Here is a 27,175-nt window from a genome sequence, read left to right as displayed (position 1 = left end):
CGAAATGCTGAATCTAAACGAGACTTTTGAAACTCCTGTGCCATCAACTTGTTGGTCAGTAGATTGCCTCGATTTAAAAACTGACCATATGCAGAACAAGCTCTTGCGTATTGAATCAGTTGAGATATATAAACTCCACATGCATATGATAATGGAATATAGCTACACAAAAACTTTATAATGATGTCTGCATTTGCCTTGACAAAGAAATCCCACTTTTATTTGGATACCCACTTCCGCCCCTACCCGGGGTTGAACTCACGACCTGCGGAACCAAATCTCCTAGCAGCATGCAACCAGCGCGCTAGACCGCTCGACCATCTAGGCAAGTCTAGGCATCTAGGCAAAGTCGAGCGGTCTAGCGCGCTGGTTGCATGCTGCTAGGAGATTTGGTTCCGCAGGTCGTGAGTTCAACCCCGGGTAGGGGCGGAAGTGGGTATCCAATTAAAAGTGAAATTTTCTGTGCTTTATATATATACATGTATATATATATATATATATATATATATATATATATATATATATATATATATATATATATCGCCTTCCGTTATGGAAAAAAAATATTTTACTTCATTTACATAACTATACCTCTTTGAAAGAAATTTAACATACATATACATACATACCTACACAAAAGTAGGAATTACAACAACAACAGTAATAATAATAATAATAATAATAATGATAATAATATAGTATTAATAATAATAATTAAATAATCTATGCAATGAAATATGTATACAATAAGTACTATTCACATTCACTGGCTATATTCTGCTTAATAACCTACATTTTTCACAATGCTTAGCGATTTAGTTCCCTCTGATTATAGGGGTACGCGGCGCATTGCGGTTCACAACTGATGGTGCCCTATATCCAGGGGTCCTTATTTGGCCAACTTCATTTTGTATTCCTTATAGGAGTTGTGAAATTGGTCACTATTCATTATCTTCGCCTTTCATAAGGAATAAGTAGAAAATTTACTAATTTTGATTGTAATTGCCAGCAAAGGAATGACTTAAATATGGCATAACTGAACAATCACATTTTAGTCACTGATTACATTTATATGTGTTCCTTGTGTGATTTTCTCGTACGCAATATATGGTCATAATGTAACTAAGTATGTGAATATTAAGTAGTCCCCGACTTCTGTAGATCAGAATCAGAATGCTTTAGTATACCATCAAATCTTCATTATTAATTTTCAATTATATCTTTCACAACCAAAGTACAAAACACAATCAGATATGCATGGTATGTTCAACTAACGCATATTTATTATTTCATTATTCACATTGGACAAAATTACTTGTTGCTAAATGTACATCAGGTGCCAATGAACAGAGCATGTAAATTATCATGAATTGGTATGTCTAGTGGTATACACTGCCCACCATGAATAAGAACACACTCACCAAAATACATGTAAGTTACTCGCCCATAAAAAAAATCTGAGTTACATCATAGATACAGATCTTTCGATGCAAAATACACAACTCTTATATATAAATAGATGTTGTTAGACTTTTAACTTTTTATATCCTAAATTTTGTTAAAATACTTGATTTTCTGAATTTCTGAATTCTCTAAAAATATATTTTATGCAAATCTTAACTTGAAACCGTTTCCAATTAATTAATGATACATATTATTATGTATTTGATGGGTACCTTTATAAAATCCTTTGATTTTTCACCTTAAATACATTAATATCACAATTTAACAGACTCTTTTCGAAAATATTGAATGTCCATTAATTATTTCACATATGTTGAGGCTGTTCCCTTAACTGAATATTTACTGTTATAAATTGAAGTTATACATAGCGAATTCAGTTCTTTTTCATTATATTGAATATTTTATGCCGAAATATGGAAATATATTATAAGTATACTTGTTTATGGTGAATAGTGTATTGATGTTGACATATTTTCCCCGTGTGATTGAAAATTATATGTTATCTATATACCAAATTACGGTACAGCTCATCTTGCAAGCACTGCAACTGCTCAAATTGCACAAAATGATATCAGGCTCGTAACAACAATGTGTCTGTCCCTCTTTATTATTACATAAAAATTTGGTTACTTTTACGTGCAGAGGTCGATTTATAGATAGGCTGGTACCACCTCTTTTAGAAACAACATTGTCGTGAATGGTATTTGAGATGTCAAAATTTAATCGATGATCAATCCTTGCCGCCTTCCCCAACAATTAAGGATTTAGAGGTTTGGGTTTTTAAATACGTTACTTATCAAGTGTGCTCAAGCAATATTTTAAAGTCAACTTCTTCTCTCCCCTCTTTTTTAAACGATACTACATGCCTCGTTGTATCACATGCTTTCAATATGCTTTTGATTCTTGGTGTCTGTTGTTTTTAAAACAGATTACTTCTGAAATTCGTGGTTTCAATCACATTATAACTTGGACAGAAATAAGCGTCAAACACGGATATAACACCCTCTCCTTCCCCAACTCTACAATTTGACAAAGTGCACATTTTAAAAAGTTTTCTCCATGAAATCGAAGAAATTAGACCTTGTATATTTTCCATAGATATAATGCAACCTTTTATAACTCAGCATGATAAACGTACGCTTTACTATACATTGTGTTTATGTGAAGAGGTAAGAGCGCCACCAACATCCGGTATAAGGGAGGGGGTAACTGCTAAAATGTAGGTCATTTCGAGTGAAATTCATTGCTGGTCATTCGAAATCAGAATAACCCAATCTAGTTAGATCCCTTCTTCAATGTCGTCTGTTTGTGTGTGGATATACACATTTAAAGAGCTTTGCTACCTACGTCATGGCGTTAATGAAATTGTTGGGTAATATTTTGTTGCATAATACACAACGCATACCTATACCATGTGATGGTTTATCACATGTTTACTCCAATGGATGAAAGGCGAAGATAATGAACAGTGATCAATCTCATAACTCCTATAAGCAATACAAAATAAAAAGTTGAACAAACATGGACCCCTAGTTATACCAAAGGTGGGATTAAGTACAAATGTACCTACTAGGACCATTAGATACATTTTAAATTATTACACAATGTTTTCCTACGCTGTTTTGTAACGTCATCAACAAACGTCAATGTTACGTAGTTTGTTTACAAAATGTCATGAAGCAAAATTCTCAACAATACAGCAACGTAACTTTTTAACCGGAGGGGGGTTAACGTGTGATAAAAAAGAATCTCACATCCAACAGCCCAGGGACAAAAAAAAACCCCGCACAACTCGTTGAATATAAATCATATCAAACCACAAACTATGGGATATCCTAAATATATTCTCTAAGATGAGAATTTGTCCTCCCTGCACTAATTCGCCTTTCCATCGTTCAAACATGGACATCATTACACTTAAAAAATCTTACAGGTCAATATTATCAATAGTTTACATACCTGGAAAAAAAAAGTTTCTGGTTTGTAAAACGTAGATCCCTCATAAACATTGTTGAAGAAAATTGCATAACGCGGGTCAGTGACCTTCAATTGTTTTATTATTTGAGAATATTTACATTGCAATGTAGATTGTCATTGTGCAAATGAATTGTGCTTATGATTTTAGGAGCGCGTTACACGCAAGTTAATGTTTTAATGTGTTTATATTCATAGGGTTCTGATTACGGGGAAAACAAAAAATGTTACGACATTTGTCTATCACTGAGCATAACTGTTATATTACGGAATCAGCTCTGTATTAATTCAATTTTACAATACAAGCAAATAATATATTAAAATTTCGTAAACGAACAATTATTCAAAATCTGTACAACACATACAACTATTTCATTGCGTTAGGTTTTTCATGTCCTTATTGTTAACTTAGACGTTGCTTGTTTTACGCTTTGAAGAATTTTTCAACTTTGTGGTAAAACAGAATGTAAGCTTCAGAGCATAGAACCTCTTTCACATCCACCCTGTGTACATAACTGTCATCACATAGCTCCCACTCCTCACTGTCTAGTCTTTTGACATAGGCGTAGTAATGTCCCTCTGTTAATCCACCAGTGTGTGCGATAACGCCGTATAACGTGTATTTCGAGAACTCTCCTTTATCTATTTTCTATAAAGATATGAACAAATACGCAAATGGATCAAAGTGATAAACTAAGATTTCAGATATACTGTAGACTACGTGTAGAATGTGTTCAGCAGAGGAGGGTCGCAATCCGTGGGAGCTACTGTTCGTAAGTAGTCAAAGTTGCTAAGAAGGATAATTATTTAGAGTATTTCAAAATGACCCATGTAGTTATCCGCTTTGTAATGCGGTTTTTGAAGAGCAGGATATAGCTAATAATTAATGATGATTGTTGAAGAGGTAGTGGTTGTAATGAAAAATGTTTCGTTCAACTTGAGTGCCTAATTTTCAAAATTGGTGAATTAAAATGTTCCTTTCTGTCAAATTTTAAAAATAGTTTTTTCAATGATGGATTCATTGTGTTAGATTGTGAAAATGTGTGGACTTTCTTGTTGGAAGCAACCTTGACTGTTTTATAGCCGTTATATGTAAATTGAATCATTGATACACATATAATGTATACACGTGACCAAACATATATAGAGATTGACGATGTTTTCTGTCGATCAGACTTTGATATAACGATCCTGTATTAAGTTGTGTATGAAGTATAAATCAAAATTATCATTTTCTATCATTCGAACCGCCGCTGTGGTCTATAGGTTAGAGCGTTTGCCCCGCATTTGGAAGGCCGGGGTTCGAATCCCGGCTGCGATAAACCTAAGTCGTTAAAACAGGTAGTAACAGTTCCATCGCCATACACTCGGCTTCAGGTGTGAATGTCACGAGTCCTCGGATATGACCTTAAAAACGGATGACACGTGTCACAGTAGGTGTGGCACGCTAAAGAACCCTCACTGCTCAATGGCCGTAAGCGCTGAGCGAAAGCCTAAATTTGAAGTCCTTCGTCGGTCTTGGTGACGTCTCTATGTGAGTGAAAAATTCTTGCGAGAGAGAGAGAGAGAGACAGACGTTAAACAAAGTACAATCAATAAGACAACTTTGTGTAAACAAATTACACAAAGAAATCCAATTCAATCCATAGTTTTTAAAGAATATTCATGCACGACTAACTTGCAGTTCTTGCGTATATGATATCTTTCAACACTGAATACAAGCGGATTTACTTGTAATACGACACTGGAAAAAATAATGACTTGTAAAGAGGAAAACAGCTGGAATTGAAAAGTAGTGGGTGATGGGTACACACGGTATCCACGAACAGTGAACCACCCCGAACAGTAGTGAATTTACTTTTATTTCATCAAACTGTGAAAAAATCGTGCATCTTTGAATACATATCCTGAATTATTGAATAACTTACCGTTAGATGAATATTGTTTGAAAGTCCATTAAAATCTTCCCCAAATTTTGGAACTTTGTGTGCTCTTTGGAAAAAATTTTCTCTCTACAATATCCAGTAAAAATAATAGATGTACAATGTAATCTTATCATTTACTAGACATTACAACTCTAAGTTTTGTCCATATTCTATCTTCAGTTGCCTGTATAGCTGATGATATGTTTAATTCAATAGATGTTTTATTGATATTTTTGTAAACCCATATAGACAGGTAAATTACTACATATCAGCATAAAGATTGCTGAGTGTTAATTTTACCCCTGATACCATTCCAAACTGCAAAACCAAAATCTCCGGATACTTCTTTATCTTTATTTCTTTCTCCACAATGCCATGATCTATGGTTTAGATAATGAAAGGATATACAATAACAATCAAGATAAAGTAAAAACGAAACGCATTGTGTATTAAAATGAATGGCAATACATGAAATGTTAAACGTACTACAAAATGAACATAGGAAGACGTCTTTCAGCGTCTCAGCTGACAAGAACTGGAACAAACAATCGCCAATCTTCGGAATCTAAACAAAAATATTTTGATACACTTTAGAACATTGTTTTCTCGAACAAGAAACTTATTGCTGTAACAAGCATATTTTCGGTTTAAGTAACATATCATCGTGCGTGGAATAAAACCCCAACGAAATGTTGAGAAGACTGCATCAACAGTAAGTCGCTTTGTACTACCCCCAAACGATGCCCGGGTGATCATTTTTACATTTTACTCATCATTGCTTTCTTAACGTACATTTCAAGACAAACCTTCTAAAATTTATAAAGCTAATTACACTTAGTCTCACCCACACCCTAGGATGACAACTGATCAAGTTTGTTTTACCCTACTCATCAACTTTATTGAACTTTTTTCAACATGTTGCTCTATCGTTCTAGAATGTCGTTGCGATTGGTTGTTTGATTTTATTTTGCTTAACGTCCCTCTCGAGAATTTTTCACTCATATGGAGACGTCACCAAGACCGGTGAAGGGCTTCAAAGGGCTTACGGCCATTGAGCAGTGAGAATTTGTTAGCGTGCCACAATTACTGTGACACGGGGCATCCGTTTTGAATGTCATCTCTGAGGACCGGTGACATTCACATCTGATACCGAGCGTTTGGCGATGAAACTGTCACCATCGGTTTTAACGACTTAGGTCTGTCGCGGTAGGGGTTCGAAACCCAACCTTAGCATGGAATGTCGTTATGTCAGAATACTATCCTTCTTAAAGTTTAAAAGATGACAACCTCCAACCTCATCCCACAGAGTGACACTTTTTGTACTAAACCCACTATATGTTATATAAACAAAACACTAAGGGGCTCTAGTACCATTGAAATAATCAAGACTCTATTTTTCATACTTCTTAGAACTCAAACGGACGGAATGTTCAATTTGAATAAGAAAATCAGATATATTTCTAAACCAAAGGTAACGTTTCAAAATGAGAAACAATATTGAACTTAATTGATGACCTAAATGGATGTAAGTTAAACTGTTTCTGAGAAATGATATGCTCAGAATTGAGAAAATGAATTACCAGTACTGACAAATGAATAAATAATTATTAGAATGATGCGTTTCAGAAGGAAGACATTAATGCATTTGATGAAAGGCTAAGATAACGAACAGATCAATTTCATATCTCAAACGAGGAATACAAAATAAAGCGTTGGACAAACACGGATCCCTGGGCACACAAGAGATGATACCAGGTGTCTAGGAGGAGTAAGCATCCCCTGTCGATCGATCACACCCACTGTGAGTCCTATGTCTTGATCAGGTAAACGGATTAATCCGTAGTTAAAATAAGTGTGCCAAGAACAGCCTAACAATCGGTATGAAACACGTCAAACAGCAATTGGCACAATGATAGGTTATATGGGCAAACTAAATCATTATAACGACCATATACTTTGCGAAATGCTGACATTGAACTAGACTGCTGAAACCCCTGTAACTTCGACTTGTTTGTCAGTAGCCTTCCTCGATTCAAAAACTGGTCGTGCACAGAAGTAAACATTGCATATCGAATCAGTTGAAATATATAAACACCATATGCGGGTGATGATGGAATATTGCTACATAAATATGGGTAGTTCACGATGGAGATGTTATAAAGTAGAGTCGTTAGTTCGCCGTTAATATCTATTTTCAATAAATACCCAAGTACGAAGTAGACATGGAGGACTCCGGGATGTTTGTCAATTTCAAGTTCGCGGGGATATATCGAATCGACATATGAATGATCAATCTCTTAAAGCTGACATGGATTAATAAATACGTACACCTTTCTCATCTTATCCGCCATATTTCTTTCAGGTAGCCTAATTTACTCTACCCATATATACCCCAAATGTGATTGTCACACCTGAGTGATTTTTCTAGGTGGACTCGACCAGTGCACATCTCCGATAGTAATATATAGGGAATGAGAAATAAATAAAATAACATTTTAAAACATTATGCTTTGCTCAAAATTACAAAATATTGATTGTATACTAATGCAACATTCTGGAAGTTTAGAGAAGTTAGACAAAAATGCAAAAAAAAAAGAAGCTTTTCTTGCATACTTGCAAGTGCATGCAAGTATTTGCATTTTCTAATAAAATAAATGCGGATAAATCATTTGCCAATTACATAATGATAGAATGGAATAGGCAAAGAGCATAAAATATATCATTTATATCAATTCTTGCAAAATAAAGGTGCATGCCATATGCATAATATGCAATGCACAAGGTATAATCGCCAAAAAAGTATTAAAATACGGGCGTCTATTCAACAGGTATCGGAGATGTGCACTTACTGAAAATATTAGATTCTCTTTATTCTGATAAATCCACGAAAAAAAAAAGATAAACTCCATTTGCATCTCGTTAGAACTTTACAACACGTTCTCATTCCATTATACAGACTGCAACACACTTCACCCGTGCCAAACAGGGTGTCTTCAATCAGGGGAGATGTCAGAGTCGAAAATTTTTCCTGTATTGAATGCTTGTCTGGTCGAGGTTTTGCAGTTTATAGAAATCGGGAATCTAATATCTGGTTGGATATATTGCTTGCACAATTCAAAATTGAAATACGATCATTATACATTGAAAACCTTAAGAGAATGAAGTAGAGACTTACCTGGCTCTCGACGGTTGGTAGTGGTAATGAAAAAAAGTCGCTTGTTGCATGATACTCTGTCTTAAAAGTAAAAGAAAAATAGATGATATGGTATTTCAGTTCTGACTTGATACTACGTGGTATTGAACATTGGATTTACTTCACGCACATGAAAGGTGAAGATAACGACAGTGACCAATCTCATAACTCTTATCTTAAAATGGTTGGATGGAGTGAAAAGAAGACATATGCCGTTCTTCTGGTAAACGAGGTAACTGAATCAATGTTAGATCATATCAGTTTTAATTGTAAAACTGTGCCTCACATGTTTATATCTGATATTCATTCCATCATTATTACTAATTTCCATTTATAAACGAAGCTGTTGTTTACCATTTATTGTTCTGTCAAAGATTTATTATGAAAAAAATCATAAAAAATACACAATGGTTTGTCTATTTGATTGTTGAATTACGTCCCTTTCACTCAAAATTTGACTGATGTATGATTCCCAGAGCCTTAGCAGTAGATGTTTGTTTGCACATTATAAAAACAAACGATTTCCACTTCTAACATCGCAAATTTGACGAAGGAATGTCACTACCTATGTGTTACACTTGACTTAGTGCCGGGTGCAAGATATTGAACATGAACCGCCCATTGAGAAGTGACCATCCCAACGACTGGGCTACACTAATCAGTTTATTTTGAAAGTGTATTTAATAATCGACTAGGACTGATGAACTTGTTATGATGATCTGAATCGTATTTCCCGTTTCGTATCAGATATACTGCACGGGTTAGACAGAACATTCATTTTGTATTTGCTCTGTACATTTGGTATCTCTATGAACACTTCGGAAAATGCACTTAGCGAGTTTTAAATAGGGTTATACCACTTTCATGTTTTGCTTTATTATAACATGTATCATTCCACATTGTACATGTAACGTATTTACATATTCCCCTTACAGCAATTATATTTTGAACCCCTTGCTTTTTTATATTTTGTATGCAAAGTGAAGATAACGAATAGTGATCAATCTCATAACTCCTACAAACAATACAAAATAGATAGTTGGGCAAACACGGACCCCTGGATACAGTACCAACCAGACCCAACCTGACAGAAAGCTGTCCCAGGGACTGCTTTGGGACTGCTGACCAGTCCCAGAGCAGTCCCACACCAGTCCCAGTAAACAAACCGAAAAGCAATCCCAGCGGTCCCAGCAGTCCCAGTAGGCAGTGTTAAAATAACTAGTTGGAGGAGTTAAGCCGACAGTGAGATTATCAATAAACATTGTCGATAATCGCTGGAGAGCGTCAATACGGTATTCGAAATAGAAGATAAATGACTTACAATGTAATTAGAGAGAAAAACAATACATTATACATGAAAACAGCACATATTCAAATTACCTGTGACACTTTTTCATGAATTTATAACAAAATGATAGTTTATGAATACGAGTGAAAAAAGATACATGTAGAGTTTATAAGTCTGATAACCACAATTTCACAACGTAAAATAAATTGTTGTTGTTATTCATTATTTATTTTTTAAATATTTAATACATGTGAAGTGTCTCTTGGGTTCTGAAAATTATGTAGCATAATTATAATTATTTCTTGACGGGGTTATTGAAATAAATGTGTTTAAAGTCGCCTAAATGATTTATTCATTTATCGCCTATAGTAAACCAGCAAAAACTGCTTTCCACTTACGTGTACACGTATTTTTGATTTGTAAATGTATTGATTGGTTAGATATGGGCTATTTATTGTAAAATTTAGACAAATTTGAATAATTATGAAGATTCCAATCAAAATGTATATGCACATGTTGTTTTAACCTGAAATCGAAGGTTCAGTGTTTGTAGAGTGCATCTTCCCGAATAGACATTCCTTGTCTGAATACAAGATCATTATTTTCTCTGTTTATGGATTCGCGTATTTGGGAATTATTCAGTTCATTATCTTTCATCAAAATTATCAGCCGCCGAATGTAGGGAGATATTCTTGTTATTATACCCCCCGCAACAAGTTGTGTGTGTGTGGGGGGGGGGGGGGTATACTGGAATCGGGTTGTCCGTCTGTCTGTCCGTCCGTCCGTCTGTAGACGCAATGGTTTCCGGGCTCTAAAGCATTATCCTTTCCACCTACAGTCACCATATCATACATATGGACTACCCATGGGATGAAGATGTTCCCTATCGGTTTTGGGGTGAAAAGGTCAAAGGTCAAGCGCACTGGACATCGAAGTAGCAATATGGTTTCTGGGCTCTAAAACGTTATCCTTTCCACCTACAGTCACCATATCATACATATGGACTACCCATGGGATGAAGATGTTCTCTATCGATTTTGGGGTCAAAAGGTCAAAGGGCACACGCACTGGACATCGAGGTAGCAATATGGTTTCCATTTAAATACTTTAATGGTTTTTTTCATCGCATGGAGATGCTGTGTTCCTATATACCTTTTGAATCATAATACTGAAGTTTTACCTATTACCAACATCCTTTGGGAGATTGGGGTAAGCGGGGGGTATTCTTGGTGAGCATTGCTCACAGTACCTCTTGTTTTATTTCCATCCATTATTTTTTCAAGTTGTCTAGTGAAAGTGCGTCAGTAAGCGGTGAAAAAAAAAACTACTGAAGTGATTTGCGTATTTTCTGAATACACAATGGCGAGGTTTTGTTGTCAATCAAAACATCACGTGATTCATTCACGCTTGGCTGCTTTAGTCCCGGGGACTGCTGGGACTGCTTTCTAGAGCAGTCCCAGAGCACTCGCAGAGCACTCCTAGGGCAGTCCCACTTTTTCAAAGAGCAGTCCCCGGGACTGCTTGGGTGTCATGTTGGGTCTGATTGGTACTGTATACCAGAGGTGGGATCAGGTGTCAAAGAGGAGTAAGCATCCCCTGTTGACCGGTCATACCCGCCGTGAGCCCCATTTCTTGATCAGGTAAACGGAGTTATCCGCAGTCAAAATCAGTGTGCCAGGAACAGCTTAACAATCGGTAAGAAACAAACCAGACAGTATTTGACCCAAGACTAGGTTGTATTGACGAACTAGATCATTATAACGACCATATAATTTGCGAAATGCTTACTTCAATCGATACTGTTGAAACCCCTCTACCATCAACTTGTTTATCAGTAGCTTATCTCGATTTAAAAACTGACTATACGCAGAACAAGCTCTTGCATATGGTGTTTATATATTTCAACTGATTCGATATGCAGGTGATAATGGAATATTGCTACATAGATATGGGAAGTTGACGATAGAGAAGCTGAAATCATCCCTTTTTCATACAGTTGAGTTGTCAGTTTGCCGTTAATGTCTATTTTCAATAAAATATCTAAGCATGAAGCTGAAACGGACGACCCCGCGGTGCCCCCACCCCGAACCCACAGGGACACGTCGAATCGACACACGAACGAAAGTTACTACCGTCAGCAGACAAAATGTCATCGACACATATAAACGCCGAGCCGAAGGCCACAGCGAGAGACCCTTTCATCTCACGTAGAAGTCTCCGAACAAACTCCGCCTCACATGAACACAGAAACAGGTCAGCCAACAAAGGAGCACAACCCGCGCCCATGGGAACCCAAACAGACCGCCGGAAGGACCACGAAGACACTGTCAACGAGGAACCCCAACACACTTTCTATCCCAACCCCAGAGATGACTGACCACCGGATATGAACACTCCCGTTTTCCTTCTCCGCCGAAGCATCTGTCCATGATGCCAAAAAGTCTAGTCCTCAATTCATCGCGAGGAATGGTCGCGTATAGTGTTGAAAAGTCATAGGTTTCAACGCTATTGGTTTGGGAAAATTCCTGCGACCTCCAAGTCCACCAAAAACCCCTTAACTCCCCAGAACACAAACCCGATTAACACCACCACCGGCACGTGCAGCCACACGGCAAGTGATGAGCCTCTCTCCCACAACCACCAATGCCTTCGTGAGGAGCAAAGACAGGGACCCGGCAGAGCACCCACTGGATTCTGCGTGGAAACCCTTACGGTATATTGCTTATAGGAGGTATAAGATTGATCACTGTTCGTTACCCTCACCTTTCATGCAACCTTGATACAGCTACTAATATTTTCCGATCTGGATAAATGCTTACCAAACATAAAAGAACAGACGATCTGATATTGTGACTATTAAATACATGTATACACTTAACTTATATCGACAGCTGCACGTTGAAGGAAGATACAAAATATACAAATAATAGAAAAGTTAATCATGGATTTATTAACAAAATAACTACGTGTGGTACCTGTTTGCACTTGCAACATGTATATTTATCATGCAATTGTCCTCTGAATATTTCACTTGGGTCATTCAACTTCACAGAATCTAAAACAAACAAACATATATAGTGATACTGATCTGTTCTGCTTTATATATAAATGAAATGGATGATTGTAATAAAACAAAAATAGAACATTGAAACATCTGATGTATTTACATTGTTTTCTCCTTTTCTGTAAAACGTCTGTAATTCCACACATCAGGCTGGTAAAAAATGATAGACTATCATTTTGTCTATATTCTACGAAGGAAGTATCACTGAAAAATGTAATTGTAAAGTTTAACGTTTTTATACTAATGAAAAAGTCTGCTAGGATCCACGTCTATAAGTGTTCGCAAACGGGATCACGTGATTTATAAGAGAGAAAAGAAAAAAAAGTATGCCTGTAAATAAGAAATCGCTTATTTCTAACACCTAGGTAAAACTGAATATAGTGCTTTAAATTGATAATGAAATATATAATTTTACGATATGGTATGGGGACGAACATACCTATTGCCAAACAAGTTGATAAAACATTAGTAGTAGTTTGTACACAATTACTCACACTGCAGCAAATGCAGTCTGTAATCGACATAACCAATAATCTATATCAGGTCTCAATGTGCTCTTGCTAAGAATTCTCCAAAGGATTTCACAAAGAGTGAACGTCCACTCTTCTTTCTCAGTCATATCATACTGTATAGATGAAACCAATTACATATCATGATTTAAACGAAATAATTAGTGGTAATTGAATATATCAATTCATCGATGATAAATATTAGTAGTATATTCCAGAAAACGAACAATGGGTTTGTGGCTGTTGCATCCTACAAACAGAGCACTTACTTCAATAGTTCCTTTTAGTGTACCAAAGAAATTGGGAGACTCTGCAAGAACCTGCATCAAAGAATTCACACCCCAAAATGCAAGCATATCTCATTTTTGTATCATATTCTTGGACCATTTTGTGAAGAGAGAGGAAATTTGTGATCGATACAGAAAGAAAGAGAGTAATGTAGATTACTTGATACACGCTGTTTCTATAGCATGTTAGTCCCAAATTTGGCAATCCCGTTTCTCTCGCCTGTAAACAAATGAATACTTAAGAGTTATTTTCTGTCTGCATCCTGATACTGTGGAAATTGATCACCACATATTTTTACAAATTACACACACAATACACATATTTCAGTCTTTTTTCCATAACACCTCTAAAAGTACAGTGTGATCATGTTTTCGTGACAAAAGAGCATATACATTGTATGCGCTTGTAAATACCTGACCCTCAGTAAATATAGGCATTTCATATTATACATTCAAGTATGTATATTTATGCTTTATTTGAGTTCCCGTTACTATTTAACAAAGGTATGCTGTATGTAACTTTTCTTGATAAAATTCCACTACCAACATGACCTTTTCATACTTTGGAACCACTAATTCTGTTGTAAAAATAAATGAGTATTTTGTGAATTTTACTGGGCATTGACTTTTACAACTATGCATGTTTTATCTATTTCATTTGCCATAAACATTTGGTGTTCATGGAAATGACATATTTTGCTAGTTTAGAGGAAAATATACTAGTGTAGCTATGGGAAGAATGCGATGTTAACCGAAAGACACAAGAGTTCAATATTCTCAATCTTTTAACTTATAATTTCTTAATTGAGAAAAGAATGATATCATCGGGGACTGTATAAAAATCATGAGAAAAATACTATAACATTAAGATTTCTTAAGCATAGCAACTTGAATTAACAAAATGCCAAGAGAATCATTTGCCACATCGTTCACCTGCCTCACCATGGAGCAGCTGTTGCTCAGCTGTTGTGATTTTTAAAACAAATCATCAATCGTAATTCTCATGAAATTCTTAGACCCCATAACATTGCCCCGAACCTGACCCAAAGGATCACAGCATAGGTTTCTTTTAACGCCTAGCTGGCTAAACATAACCTGGTATACTATAGCTTGTTCCAGTGGTGGCTCTACAGTAGAGTAAAAAGGGAAACATCCCTAATAAGCAGAGAAATAATCAGAACTAAGTCAGTCCAGGGTAGTATATTATACACCTATTTACTGGCTATGAGGACAATAGCCAGTTTATTGTCCCCCAAGACAGCAACTATTTCCCGAGGCGCAGCTGTCAAGGGGAACAATAAACTTGCTATTGTCCGAATAGTCAGTAAATAGATGTTTTATTATACCAAGTAAACTTTAGTTGTGTCAGATATATCAACGTGAAGTAAACTAATATTCGACATTAGATGGAATCGACCGAGGTGATCCGAGTGGTACACTAATAGAGTTATCAGACTTTGACGTCAAAGAAAAGAAAACGCAGGGAAATATAGCATCCGGTAAATAGTTTCGAGACTATTTCCCTAGGGCAGATAGTTCAGTAACTATTTCACGGCTAGCGTTATCCAGAAGAAATAGCAAATCTATTCACCTAACATTTATATATTAAAATCATTCTGATGTATAATAACCTTAAATAAATTACAAAACTCAAAACTGAAATTGAAGAAATGCATAAGAATATGCTTTTCCATGCAACATACATTATAATATTTATTTTTCTTAAATTTTATTCCAATTCGAACTTTGCATGATGCCAAGTTGTAGTCATGAGAAAACGCATTATGATAACCAGGAACCATTAAGCACTATACACTTGTTTTGACTACGTTGCTTTTCAGAATCAGCCAATGGAACACATTTCAGTTGGGATATGTTAGATTTAGGGAAAATCTATTACAGAAATGTACAAGTCTGGAGTCGGTGGTGATAGCTGAAAATGATGTCATATAGCACAAAGATACCCCAACAACAATATGACTATTAGGATCTTGCTGTTCTATATATAGCAAAGGCTACAAAGGCATATCATGGCATGATATGAAAGACCTTACCATAAGAATATCCAGAATATGAACGGTAGTTCAGGATATTGAATAGTCAGATTTTTATGAAAAGTAATTAAAAATGTCTTGTCATCAATAACATATATAAGAATATGAAAGTTCTACCTAAAGTATATGGAGATATTATGTCAGGCTTTTCAACTAGTAGGTCAGGCCACAAGATAAAAAACGACTGTATCACAAGGTCTTATCATAAAGAATTTATATACAAAATCTGAAAGCTCTAATCTAAATAGTTCCGAAGATATTTAACAGGTTTAGTTTTCTTAAAAGTGGGTTATCTTTAAAGGTCAAAAAGTATGAAATGAGAACTCAATATATACAAAATATAAAGGATTTACCTTAGCTAATCCAGGCGATATTTAATAGCTCAGAGATTCAAAAACTACACGTAGGTCCAATACCAAGGTCATTGTTAAAAGGTGAAACTTCACAAAACCATGAGGTACTGCCATAAAGAATACTCGTATATTCAAAATATGAAAGCCCTACCTCAAATAGTTCCGGAATTATTTGATAGGTTATGTCTCATTCAAAATAGGTTAAACTGCGAGTTCAAGGTCACAAGGTCAAAGGTCAATTGATGAAATGAAAGGTCTTATAAGAAATATATAAAGAAGATATGAAAGTTCTCCCTTACATAGTTCAGCGTATATTTTATATGTGAAATTTTTATTACAAAGACTGTAAAAGTTCAAGGTTAAGTCACAAAATTACACGTCAAAACATCATATCAAAGTCCTTGGCGCAGAGAATGTACATACAAAATATAAAAGTTCTAGCTTAAATAGTTCAATAGATACTTTCAAAGATTGTCCCGATATATCAGCATACAAAACGTTGATTCCCTATTGTGGTTCCATCCTACTCCCGGAGTACATGGATTACACAAATTTGGATCTACTCGATGTCAGAAAGCTTTCACATCAACTTCAGCTGTTCTAGACCAGTGCTTATTGAGAAGAATATTTGAAAAGTTTTCCCTATATATTCGCATGTGTAGATTTGATATCCTTTTGTGGTTCCACTCTACTCCCAAGGGCATACATGATTCTGATAAACTTGAATCAGGAAACTTTCATGTGGATTTTAACTTTTCTGAATTAGTATTTCTTGGTAAAAATATATTTAAAGATTTCGCGATATATTCATATGTAAAAATAGAGTTCCCTATTGTGGCCCCATCTTACCCCCGGAACCCATGATTTTTGCAAATCTTGTTCTTGGGAAGAATTTTAAATGGCCCACCCTATTTTTGCCTTTTCGTGATTGTTTCCTCATTGAAAAGGATATGGTCCTTCATGTGCACAAACCTAAAACCTCTTCACCCATGGGTGATTTGTACCATTTTTGATTGAAATTGATTAAGTGGTTCTTGACAAAAGATGAAAATGTGAAAAGTTTATGGACAGACGGACAGAAATTCAGATAGATAGGCAGGCAGACAGGCAAAAGATGATCAGAAAAGCTCACTTCAGATTTAAGCTTAGGTGAGCTAAACTGAGTATACGAATCTAGTTACAGTTTTCAGAAAGTTGATAGATAATAAGCATAAACATGAACGGCATATAATGTTGGACAAAGGATAAATACATGTACTAGCGACATTTCTATCCTGGATTTCATTATTAAAGTTCTCAATTATGCTTCCATGGGAAACAAAACAATATAACAATAGAAAGTTCTGAATATCATGTACTATGACGCTCTTTGTAGGAAATACGAAACAATATCGAAATAAAAGTATAACTGAAATGAAAACATCAAAACAATATTATATAAGTTTACATTACGACCCCTGGGTCGAGGCATCTGCTGGTGGACTGTTAGACTCCGAGGGTATCTACAGCCCAGTAGCTAAGCACTTCGTTCCTAGTTTGAAAAAACGGATGTATATTTAAGTGTTGGGATAAAATTTAGTAATCCATTTCAAAATTAAGGATTATCTCCCTCATGCATAGCTCTATCCAGTTTTTGGCACTTTAGTTTTCCTCTTAGCTCTTACAAGTTTATTGTTATTTCGAATTTCCAAACTTTCGGCTTGAGCATCACTGAAGAGACATTATTTGTCGAAATGCGCATCCGGTGCATCAAAATTGGTACCGTATAAGTTTTACATCTACAAAAAATATTCTAGGTATGATATATGCAAGGTGAAGATAACGAACAGTGATCAATCTCATAACTCCTACAAGCAATACAAAATAGATAGTTGGGCAGACACGGACATATACGAGGAACAAACTAACGTAATGTAATTAGGATTCCATGTATATACTTAAAAAAAATAAATACTGAATACTTATTAATTACTTGGTTTGTGCATCAATCGAGTTCTGGTGCTAAAACTGCGTATAAAAAACTTACTGTCTACATTAACTATGCAGTGATGCCCCATCGCCACATGTACAAAAGTTTCGTCCCTTACTAATTAAAGGAGTTCTCTAAAGGGAGATAACATAAAAGCATTTTCCCACATTTTTCAATTTGTGGCAACACAAATATTAAAACAGTTACATTATGCTTTTAAATAAATCATTTTCAGGAAAAACCGTTGGATAAATATCAACTTATGATTAAAAATAAATTACCGTAGCATCTATTTTTCAAATATCAATTCACCGATCGCAGGTAGCTCAGTTTACATTCTTTTATCACCTATATTCTTTTATTATTGTGTTGATGTCTCTCAACTCGCGATAGCTCAGTGGTAGAGCGATGACTTTGTAACCGAAAGGTTATGAGTTTGAGCCCTGTTCGTCCCAGGGCCACGTCCGTGCTTCCATAGTAAAATGCACTATAATAATGGGGTAAAATTGCATCTCAAAATCACAAATGCCATTGCAATACAGTATGTTAGATCCAATAACGAATCTAGTATAATTTTTTATGAATATCAAATATCTGAAAAAATATTCAGGAAAGTGTTAGTACAATGCCTAATTTCTGTACAAATTGGGATTATTTTTTATGCCATGGAAACGAAAGGTCAATTGAAAAATGCAACCTCATTTTTTTTAAAGACACGATACGTATTCTCTCTACACAGAGTATTATCAGTTTTTCCAGTTATCATCAATATCTCCTCCTCTTCATCCCGTGAGTAAGGGGGTAGAATAAGTCATGAGTACCCTCTTGCATGTTGCATGGGACGACTGAATGGAGCAGTCCTTCGAATAAGACCGCAAAACGCAGGGACCGCTTCACAGAAGATGTGCCTCAATGACGATTTCTCCCTGTTCAAAGGCCTTAGATGCCGAGAATAGACCTAATTTATTCAGGCTTTCATTGGCAATGGTGATGTCTCCATACAGTGTATGAGTGAAATTCTTTCGAGCGGAACGTAAAACAATATACAACTAACATCAACCTCTCATCATCAAGATGCAAGGTGAAAATAACGAACAGTGATCAACCTCATAACTCCTATAAGCAATACAAAATATATAGTTGGGCAAACACGGACCGCTGGACACCCCAGAGGTGGGATTAGGTGCCTAGGAGGAGGAAGCATCCCCTGTTGACCGGTCTCACCCGCCGTGAGCCCTATATCCTGATCAGGTAAACGGAGTTATCCGCAGTCAAAATCAGTTTGCCAAGAATGGCTTAACAATCGGTATGAAACACGTCAGACAGCATTTGACCCAATGCGAGGTTGTACTGACGAACTAAATCGTTATAACGACCATAGAATTTGTGAATTGCTGACTTCAATCGAGACTGTTGAAACCCTTGTACCATCAACTTGTTTGTCAGTAGCTTACCTCGATTTAAAAACTGACTATACGCAGAACAAGCTCTTGCATATCGAATCAGTTGAGATATATAAACACCATATGCAGGTGATAATGGAATATTGCTACATAAATATGGGAACTTGACGATGGAGAAGCTGAAATCATACAGTTGAGTTGTCAGTTTGCCGTTAATGTCTACTTTCAATAAAATATCTAAGTATGAAGCAGAAGTGGATGACTCTGTGGTGTCCTTTATTTCGAACTCACAGGGATATATCAAATCAACATATGAATGAAAGCTATTATTGTTAATAGACAAAACGTCATCGATATATCTAAATGTCGAATTGAAGGACAGAGCGAGATATTTTTCTTCTCGCGTAGAAGTTTTTGAATAAATTCTGCTTCATATGAATATAGAAACAGGTCAGCTAACAAAGAAGCACAGTTCGTGCCCATGGGAATTCTAACAGACTGTTGGAAGACCTGATCACCAAAGACCACGAAGATATTGTCAATGAGGAACTCTAGCATATTTTTTATTTCAACTTCAGAGTACTTGTGCGTGGAATCAGAGTGGTGTTTAACAAAATAAGTTTTTGAATGACTGATCACTAGATATGAATATTTCCGTTTTCCGTTTTTGTTGACGAACCAACTGTCTATGATGTCAAAAAGTCTAGTTTTTAATGTATCGTGAGGAATGGTCGTGTATAATATTGAAAAGTCATAGGTTTTAATGTTATTGATTTGGGGAAAATTCTGCGATTTCAAGTTTACTAAAAGTTCTTTTGAATTTTTTAGAATCCACATTTGATTAACACCACTTCTGGCATATGTAGTCGCACAGTAAGTTTGAAGTTTCTCCTTCACAGCTGTTGATATTTTCGTGAGGAGCAAAGATCTCAATTCCCAGTTTTTTCCCACATCAGCCAAAACTCAATTCCCAGTTTTCCTCTAATCATCCAAATCTCAATTCTTAGTCTTTACTTATCATTCCTAATTCAAGTCACTGTTTTCCCACTTACGGAGAATCACTTTCCAGACTTGAACTCTTTAAGTAACTATATATGCTCATGATTAAAATAGTTAAAGTGCTCAAAGTTCAATATTACCTAACTCAACATTGGAGTCTCCATACTGTCCTAACAAATTAATTAAAAAAAGACAATGCTGTTTCGAATAGTCATAAAATGGCAACATTTAATTTCATGATACAAGATAAAATGTATCAATAACAATACTGAAAAAATGGGCTTTGCGTCTATAAGTAACTTTTCAAATATTTTGATAATAAATCATACTTTTATGTTAATCACCTGATATGAAAAAAAAACCAAAAAAAAAACAAAACAAAAAACACTGAATACCAAGATTACATCAAGTATGAGAAAAAAAATCCGTGGACCACATTTTTGTGTTGCTGTCCGTGCTTATTTGTGATTGTGTACCAGTTCTGATATTTATGTGTAAGTACCTTTTCTGAGAGTTTCTGAATGTATTACGGAGTGACCGTTGAATCGAGCGAAGACCCTTTACATCTCGCGAAAACGACGTTAGGCATTTAATCCACCTATTCATTTAACGCGGGAAATATAACACAGTCGATGTAGAAAGGCACTGTAGCATCATATCAGCTGTGTGTTTTTGTTTTGTTTCAAACCAAGCAACAACAGAACGTACGGGTGTATGAGAAAGCTTGTCCGGAATTTTTAAAAAAAACTGTTGTAGTACTTTCCAATCTATTATTTGAATAATCTGAATACCTTACCCCGTGTTCATCATGAGTTAGATGTTGGAATAAAAACATATTTGGTTCGATGTGATGCTGTCTTCCATCTGAACATCCCGCAGCTATAGCATCTCCACTTCCGGCTGATCTAAGACTCGATTTTGACACTAAAAGATACAATCACATCAACATACACTCCAATATGAGCTTATTTCAATGGTTCATCATTTCATTTCAACATTTCAACCATTTTACGTCGGCAAAATCTGATAAAATCAGATTATAAGATACCCATTATATAGCTACATTTAACGAACACTCTTGAATTCAAATATATATGAGTAAGATATACCCTTGGGATCTGCACTGTCCTCTTCCTCCTATCATAAATGATACAAAATATCAAATACAAATTCTTAATGCACATGATTCCGTCTTTTGCTTTAGATTAACTGCAGTTTGGAAAGAAGAATTTAAAGATGGAATAATTCGATGAAATATATAAAGTGCATGCACAGCAAAAAACAGTGCGACATCTGCCTTATATCGTAAAAGAGTTAGTTCTACGAATATGAACATCTTTAAATAATTTTTTTCTATGATGATACAATGCAATTATAAAACAGGAGACCCAAGGGCCACATCACTCACCTGAGTCACCTTGGCTCATAGTTAAAGATTTTCTCTATATATTTGTATGCAAAACTTTGACCCCCCCCCCCCCTTGTGACGACATGCTACCCTTGTGGGACATTATTTTAACAAACTGAAATCTGAAATATGTTGGAAAACTTTCATGTAAATATCAGCTTTGTTGGCTCAGTGGTTCTTGAGAAGAAGAGTTTTCAAGATTTTCCTTATATATTTGTATGTAAAACTTTGATCCTCTATTGTGGCCCCATCCAACCCCGGGGGGCATGATTTGAATAGACTGGAATCTGCACTATGTCAGAAAGTCTTCATGTAAATCTTAGTTTTTCTGGCTCAGTGGTTCTTAAGAAGAAGATTTTTAAAGAGTTGTCCTATATATTTGTATGTAGAACTTTGATTCTCTGTTGTGACCCCATCCAATCACCGGGGGGCCAAGATTTGAACAGACTTGAATCTGCACTATGTCAGGAAGCTTTCATGTAAATATCAGCTTTTCTGGCCAAGTGCTTCATGAGAACATTGAAAACAAAATTTCTATATATTTGTATGTAAAACGTTGATCCCCTACTGTGGTCCCATCCAACCCCCGGGAGCGATGAGTTGACCAGACTTGAATCTGCATTCTTTCAGGAAGCTTACATGTAAATCTCAGCGTTTCTGGCTCAGTGATCTGAATATAACCTAAACATAAATATAGCTTTCATGGATGTGTCCCAAAGATGCATATGTAATAATTGATACGTGTACTTTAAGATATTGTATAAACAGTACATTTGTATTGTTGAAAAACATATTAAACATATAGTCAACATTTCGCAAATTCTATGGTCGTTATGACGATCTAGTTCGTCAATACCACCTATCATTAGGTCAAATGCTTTCTGACGTGTTTCATACCGACTGTTAAGCCGTTCTTGGCACACTGATTTTGACTGCGGATAACTCCGTTTACCTAATCAGGATATAGGACTCACGGTGGGTGTGACCGGTCAACAGAGAATGCTTACTCCTCCTAGGCACCTGATCCCACCTCTGGTGTGTCCATGGGTCCGTGTTTGCCCAACTATCTATTTTGTATTGCTTGTAGGAGTTATGAGATTGATCACTGTTCGTTATCTTCACTTTGCATTTAATACATTGTACCTGTATTTCTTTTTCTGTTTTCTGTCTATGATGTCAAAATATCACGAATATTCTTCAGTAATGCACACTACTGTGGGATAAATGCAAATATCCCTATAAATCGTTGTTTAATAAATGATACCAACTTAAATTATACCCAAATCGAAAGTCTGTAAAGAAAACGCGAGCTCAAAGATACGCGAACTGTGCGATGTCGCATTCAGTCTATTCTAAAACAGTCCAGAAACACAGGCGATGCGTTAGAAGTAAACATGACAGTTATAGATCAGGCTGCATCCGATATTCTCAGTGACAGACAAAGAAAATTACAGACAAGCAGGCACAACCATAAACATGTTGACACATTACAGTCCCTAGTGTCAGACGAGAGGGGAGAATGGAAGAATGTTAGCGATGCAGTACCCGATCTGTATCTTGATTGATCTGCGATCTTCCCGATGCCGCCTAGTAAGGGTTACAGACATTTTTTCTCAACACACAATTATCATTGAATGCAGAGTTACAAGGGTTACGAGAGTTACAGACCATTGTTTCAACACCCATTTATCCTTAAATACAGTGTTAGAGGGATTAAGGGGGTTACAAACCATTTTTCAACACCCGCCTATCTTTAAATACAGGGGTTACGAGGGTTACAGACCTTTGTTTCAACACCCACTTATCTTTATATGCAGTGTTACAAGGGTCACGAGGGTTACATACCATTGTTTTGACATCCACTTATCTTTACATACAGGGGTACAGGGGTTACGAAGGTTACAGACCATTGTTTCATCACCCACTTCTCTTTAAATGCAGGGTTACAAGGGTACGAGAGTTACATACCTTTCTCTCAACACTCAATTGTCTTGTCGTTAAATGCATGGTTACAGGGGTTAGGAGAGTTACAGACCATTGTTTTAACATGAGAGAAAGGACTGTAACCCTCGTAACCCCTGTAACCCTGCATTTAACCTTGTAACCCTATTTTCTAGTGTAACCCTTGTAACCCCTGTAACCCTGTATTTAACCTTGTAATACTGTTTTCTAGTGTAACCTGGTTACAAAATTGCCACCCAGGGAAACTGATCGGATTTCTTGCCATATATGCGGTCATGGGCGAATCCCACTCCTAACATTCAATGTATCATTATTGAAGCATCATTTTGATCAAAAAGTGTAATCTATATCATTGTTTTTAAAATTCGACAACATATTCAGGGAATTTGATTCACTAAAATGAATTCAAAGGTAAAAGGGGGTTTCTCCCATCTAGCGAATTATGGTGGGCCGTTCTTGTACAACTTAGTTAAAACAAAAGATAAGTTTATTGTCTATATTTTATGCATGCATAAATATGTTTCTATTAGGCTACTAGATCGATAAATTGTTTCTGATGAGTTCTAGAAAATGAAATTATTTTATCAAAATATTATTTTGATTATTCCTTCAAAGTATAATTGCCAAAAAGTTTTAATAATGTTAAAATTTGTTTATAGGGTATTGAATATGCACATTTAAAAAATCCTGATTATAATTTCAACACATATTTAATAAACAGTCATTTATGCACAATCAAATTCATATATAACATTTTGCATAAGAAATTCTTTTAGCGTAACAATTTGTTGAGCAAGGCATTAAAACATAATCCCTGGCTAGACAAAAATTGGAGTTAGTTGAAGTTGGTGTATCAGCAGTCTGGTGGTAAACCTAATAGTATCTTCTGCTCTATTGTCAGGACTTTACAGTATTGATAGAAATTGAGTTCCAATGTTTGCTTTTTAGCTACATCCATTTGGTAACCACAGTGAGAGGGATGAATCGTGCTATCATCATGTGAGGAACCATACCAGGAAGTGCATGTTTCTTCCTCATGGCCACATGAAAGTTGACTGTTAAAACTGGTTTTTGGATAAGAACTACCTTAAGTACTTTGTATTCTATTCAAACCAAATTTGGACATATGGCTATGTACAAAGAAGGGAAAATGCCTATCAAGTTAGGGGTCAGAAGGTCAAAGACCAAGATCACAGTGCATGGAAATTAGAAAATGCTGATGCGGAGGCATATCTTTTACACATTCTTTAATTATACATGTAAATGAATTAGTATTGCATATATGCATATATTATTTATGTTTGCTGATTATCTATCATCTAATGAAATAAATATAGAGAATTTGTAAATATGAGTTGAAGAATACACATTTTATAACAAATCATATATTATTATTGTTTAGAATGTATGCTAGTGTAAGAAGGGGGTGGGGACATAAAGGTTCAAATCTTTGTTCCAATGTACACTACCCCACACATTGTTTTTTTCATTTAAGTTAAGCAAAAATATGATTTAAATATACATCAGTATTTTCGGGAAAAAAAAACGATATAGATATTCTCCCTAAGTTGAATTGTTTTGATGAAATATGTCTTCAAATTTGTGTGATATTTTATCCAAATATATTAATTAATCTTTGATTTTTTGTAGAATTGGGGATAACTTTTATGTAAAAGTTATTGAAATAATCAAGTATGCTTGATTTTCATATATTAATGAAAGTTAAGATTATTCTCGCCTTCATATTTGTTTTATAGTGTGTTTCTTTTGAAAATGGGTGATTTTCATGAAAAAAAATTGTTTCAGCAAAGGGCCAACTTTGAGGGGGTATACTTTTTTAAAGTCTGCAGTTACATACTCTTTTTATGTTTTAAATGTATTTCTGATATAGATGTATCAGTTAAAATGGTTGATCCAAAAAAATTGATACTTTTGAAAAAATTCAAACCAGGAGAGAACATCCTTAAATAAAATATCGTATTCCAACTTGCTATCAGTTCAACAGTCTACGTTGACATTACATAGGTGGGAAAGTGGAATAAGAAGATGACAAAGTTTCCTGTTTACAAGTGGCTATAATTGAAAATATTTCTACGGTGAGTTTACCTTGACAAATATCATCGAAAATACAATCTATATCAGTCTAATTACACGGAGACAATTCGATATACAACATGAGATTAATCACTGTTCGTTATCTTCACCTTGCATACATAACATATTGCAATAAACAGTTTTGTTTGCACTACTTGAAATATAAAATAGTTTACCTTAAGTCAAACCCGATAGTAAACGCAAATCACCTTTGAAATGTATTCTATGTCCTCGCCTGATCATACACTAATGTAAGAAAAGTCTGTAACATGTGATGATGTAATGCATTTTCTGCTGTTGAATTTTGCATCGTAATATATTTCTAGGAATTGGTACATTCATTCCAATGTTAGGTGTGGACTTTTACGTTGGGTCCCTACCACCGGTGGGCATGATTGAAAAAAAAAAACCAACTTCCATATTATATTAGGATGCTTTAATATAAATTCATCTTTTATGGCACAGAGAAGTTCTTGAGAAGAATATTGCAAAATGACCGTATCCTATTCTTTTTTTATAACATCCTATTGGGAGGATCCCGATATGAGATATCTTCATTTAAAGAAACGTGAATCCCCTTCGCCTAGGAATGCTTTGCGGTATATTTGGTTGAAATTGGTCAAATGGTTGTGAAGAAGTTGAAAAGTATAACGTTTATGCACGACGGAAAACGAAAAACAGGCTGCAATAGATCACCCGAGTCACTAAAAAAAAAACGTGTGTCACTCAGATGCACAGCTATAAACTTTTCTTGCGATTATTATTCAGATGAGTTGAAGGAATCAACAACGAAGACGAAAGGTGAGCGAGGAATTATTTCATTCTTCATTATCCTTCTAGCAGAAGTACTGTATCAATTCATTCATCGTATTAAAATGATAGTAAATAATGAAACATAATATGCGATAATACACACGATTTGCTTAGATATGGATACCTTTTCATTTTTCATATGCTTTAACAAATATTCGGATGATGCTCTGTCTATGAAGCTTTTACATCCTTGAACTGGACATGGAAAGACTCGTTGTATACAATCTCTACAGGAAGTGTGGCCACATTTTTTCAGATCATAAACATCTGACTGTAGAATGAAAAACAAAGTATCAAACTATTTTTCATATACAATTTAGTCTCAAGTACATATCATACATATTAATGGTCTATATTTGTGAGTCAAAATTCATGTTTTTACTACTTTTGTTTAGTTTAATAAGTTGTTTACTTAG

The 27,175-nt window shown here is 35.4% G+C and overlaps 1 protein-coding gene across 1 annotated transcript; it reads right to left on the bottom strand.

Annotated features, from left to right (window-relative positions):
* Nucleotides 1-594: 594 nt before the first annotated feature.
* On the bottom strand, nucleotides 595-27,024 carry LOC125659598 (uncharacterized). The gene is made up of 13 exons (XM_048891327.2): nucleotides 26,884-27,024; nucleotides 21,592-21,619; nucleotides 21,279-21,406; nucleotides 13,865-13,924; nucleotides 13,687-13,737; nucleotides 13,403-13,533; nucleotides 13,012-13,112; nucleotides 12,820-12,899; nucleotides 8,539-8,598; nucleotides 5,850-5,928; nucleotides 5,664-5,743; nucleotides 5,367-5,450; nucleotides 595-4,087 (listed from the first exon to the last, which is right to left on the bottom strand). The coding sequence occupies exons 1-13, from the start codon at nucleotides 26,896-26,898 to the stop codon at nucleotides 3,863-3,865; spliced, it is 1,122 nt and encodes a 373-aa protein (XP_048747284.2). The 5' UTR covers nucleotides 26,899-27,024; the 3' UTR covers nucleotides 595-3,862.
* Nucleotides 27,025-27,175: the final 151 nt, after the last annotated feature.

This window comes from Ostrea edulis, chromosome 3 (assembly GCF_947568905.1).
Source record: "Ostrea edulis chromosome 3, xbOstEdul1.1, whole genome shotgun sequence".
Taxonomy (NCBI): domain Eukaryota; kingdom Metazoa; phylum Mollusca; class Bivalvia; order Ostreida; family Ostreidae; genus Ostrea; species Ostrea edulis.
The sequence above is the reverse complement of the archived record's forward strand: the minus strand, read 5'-3'. Positions and strand labels throughout refer to the sequence as shown.

Excerpts from the sequence above, each read along its gene's own strand:
- LOC125659598 (XM_048891327.2), bottom strand. Across the intron at positions 12,900-13,011 it reads ACAGAAAAGGAGAAAACAAT|ATTCTGTGAAGTTGAATGAC; the intron begins GTAAATACATCA and ends TGTTTGTTTTAG. Across the intron at positions 4,088-5,366 it reads CAAACAATATTCATCTAACG|AAAATAGATAAAGGAGAGTT; the intron begins GTAAGTTATTCA and ends ATATCTTTATAG.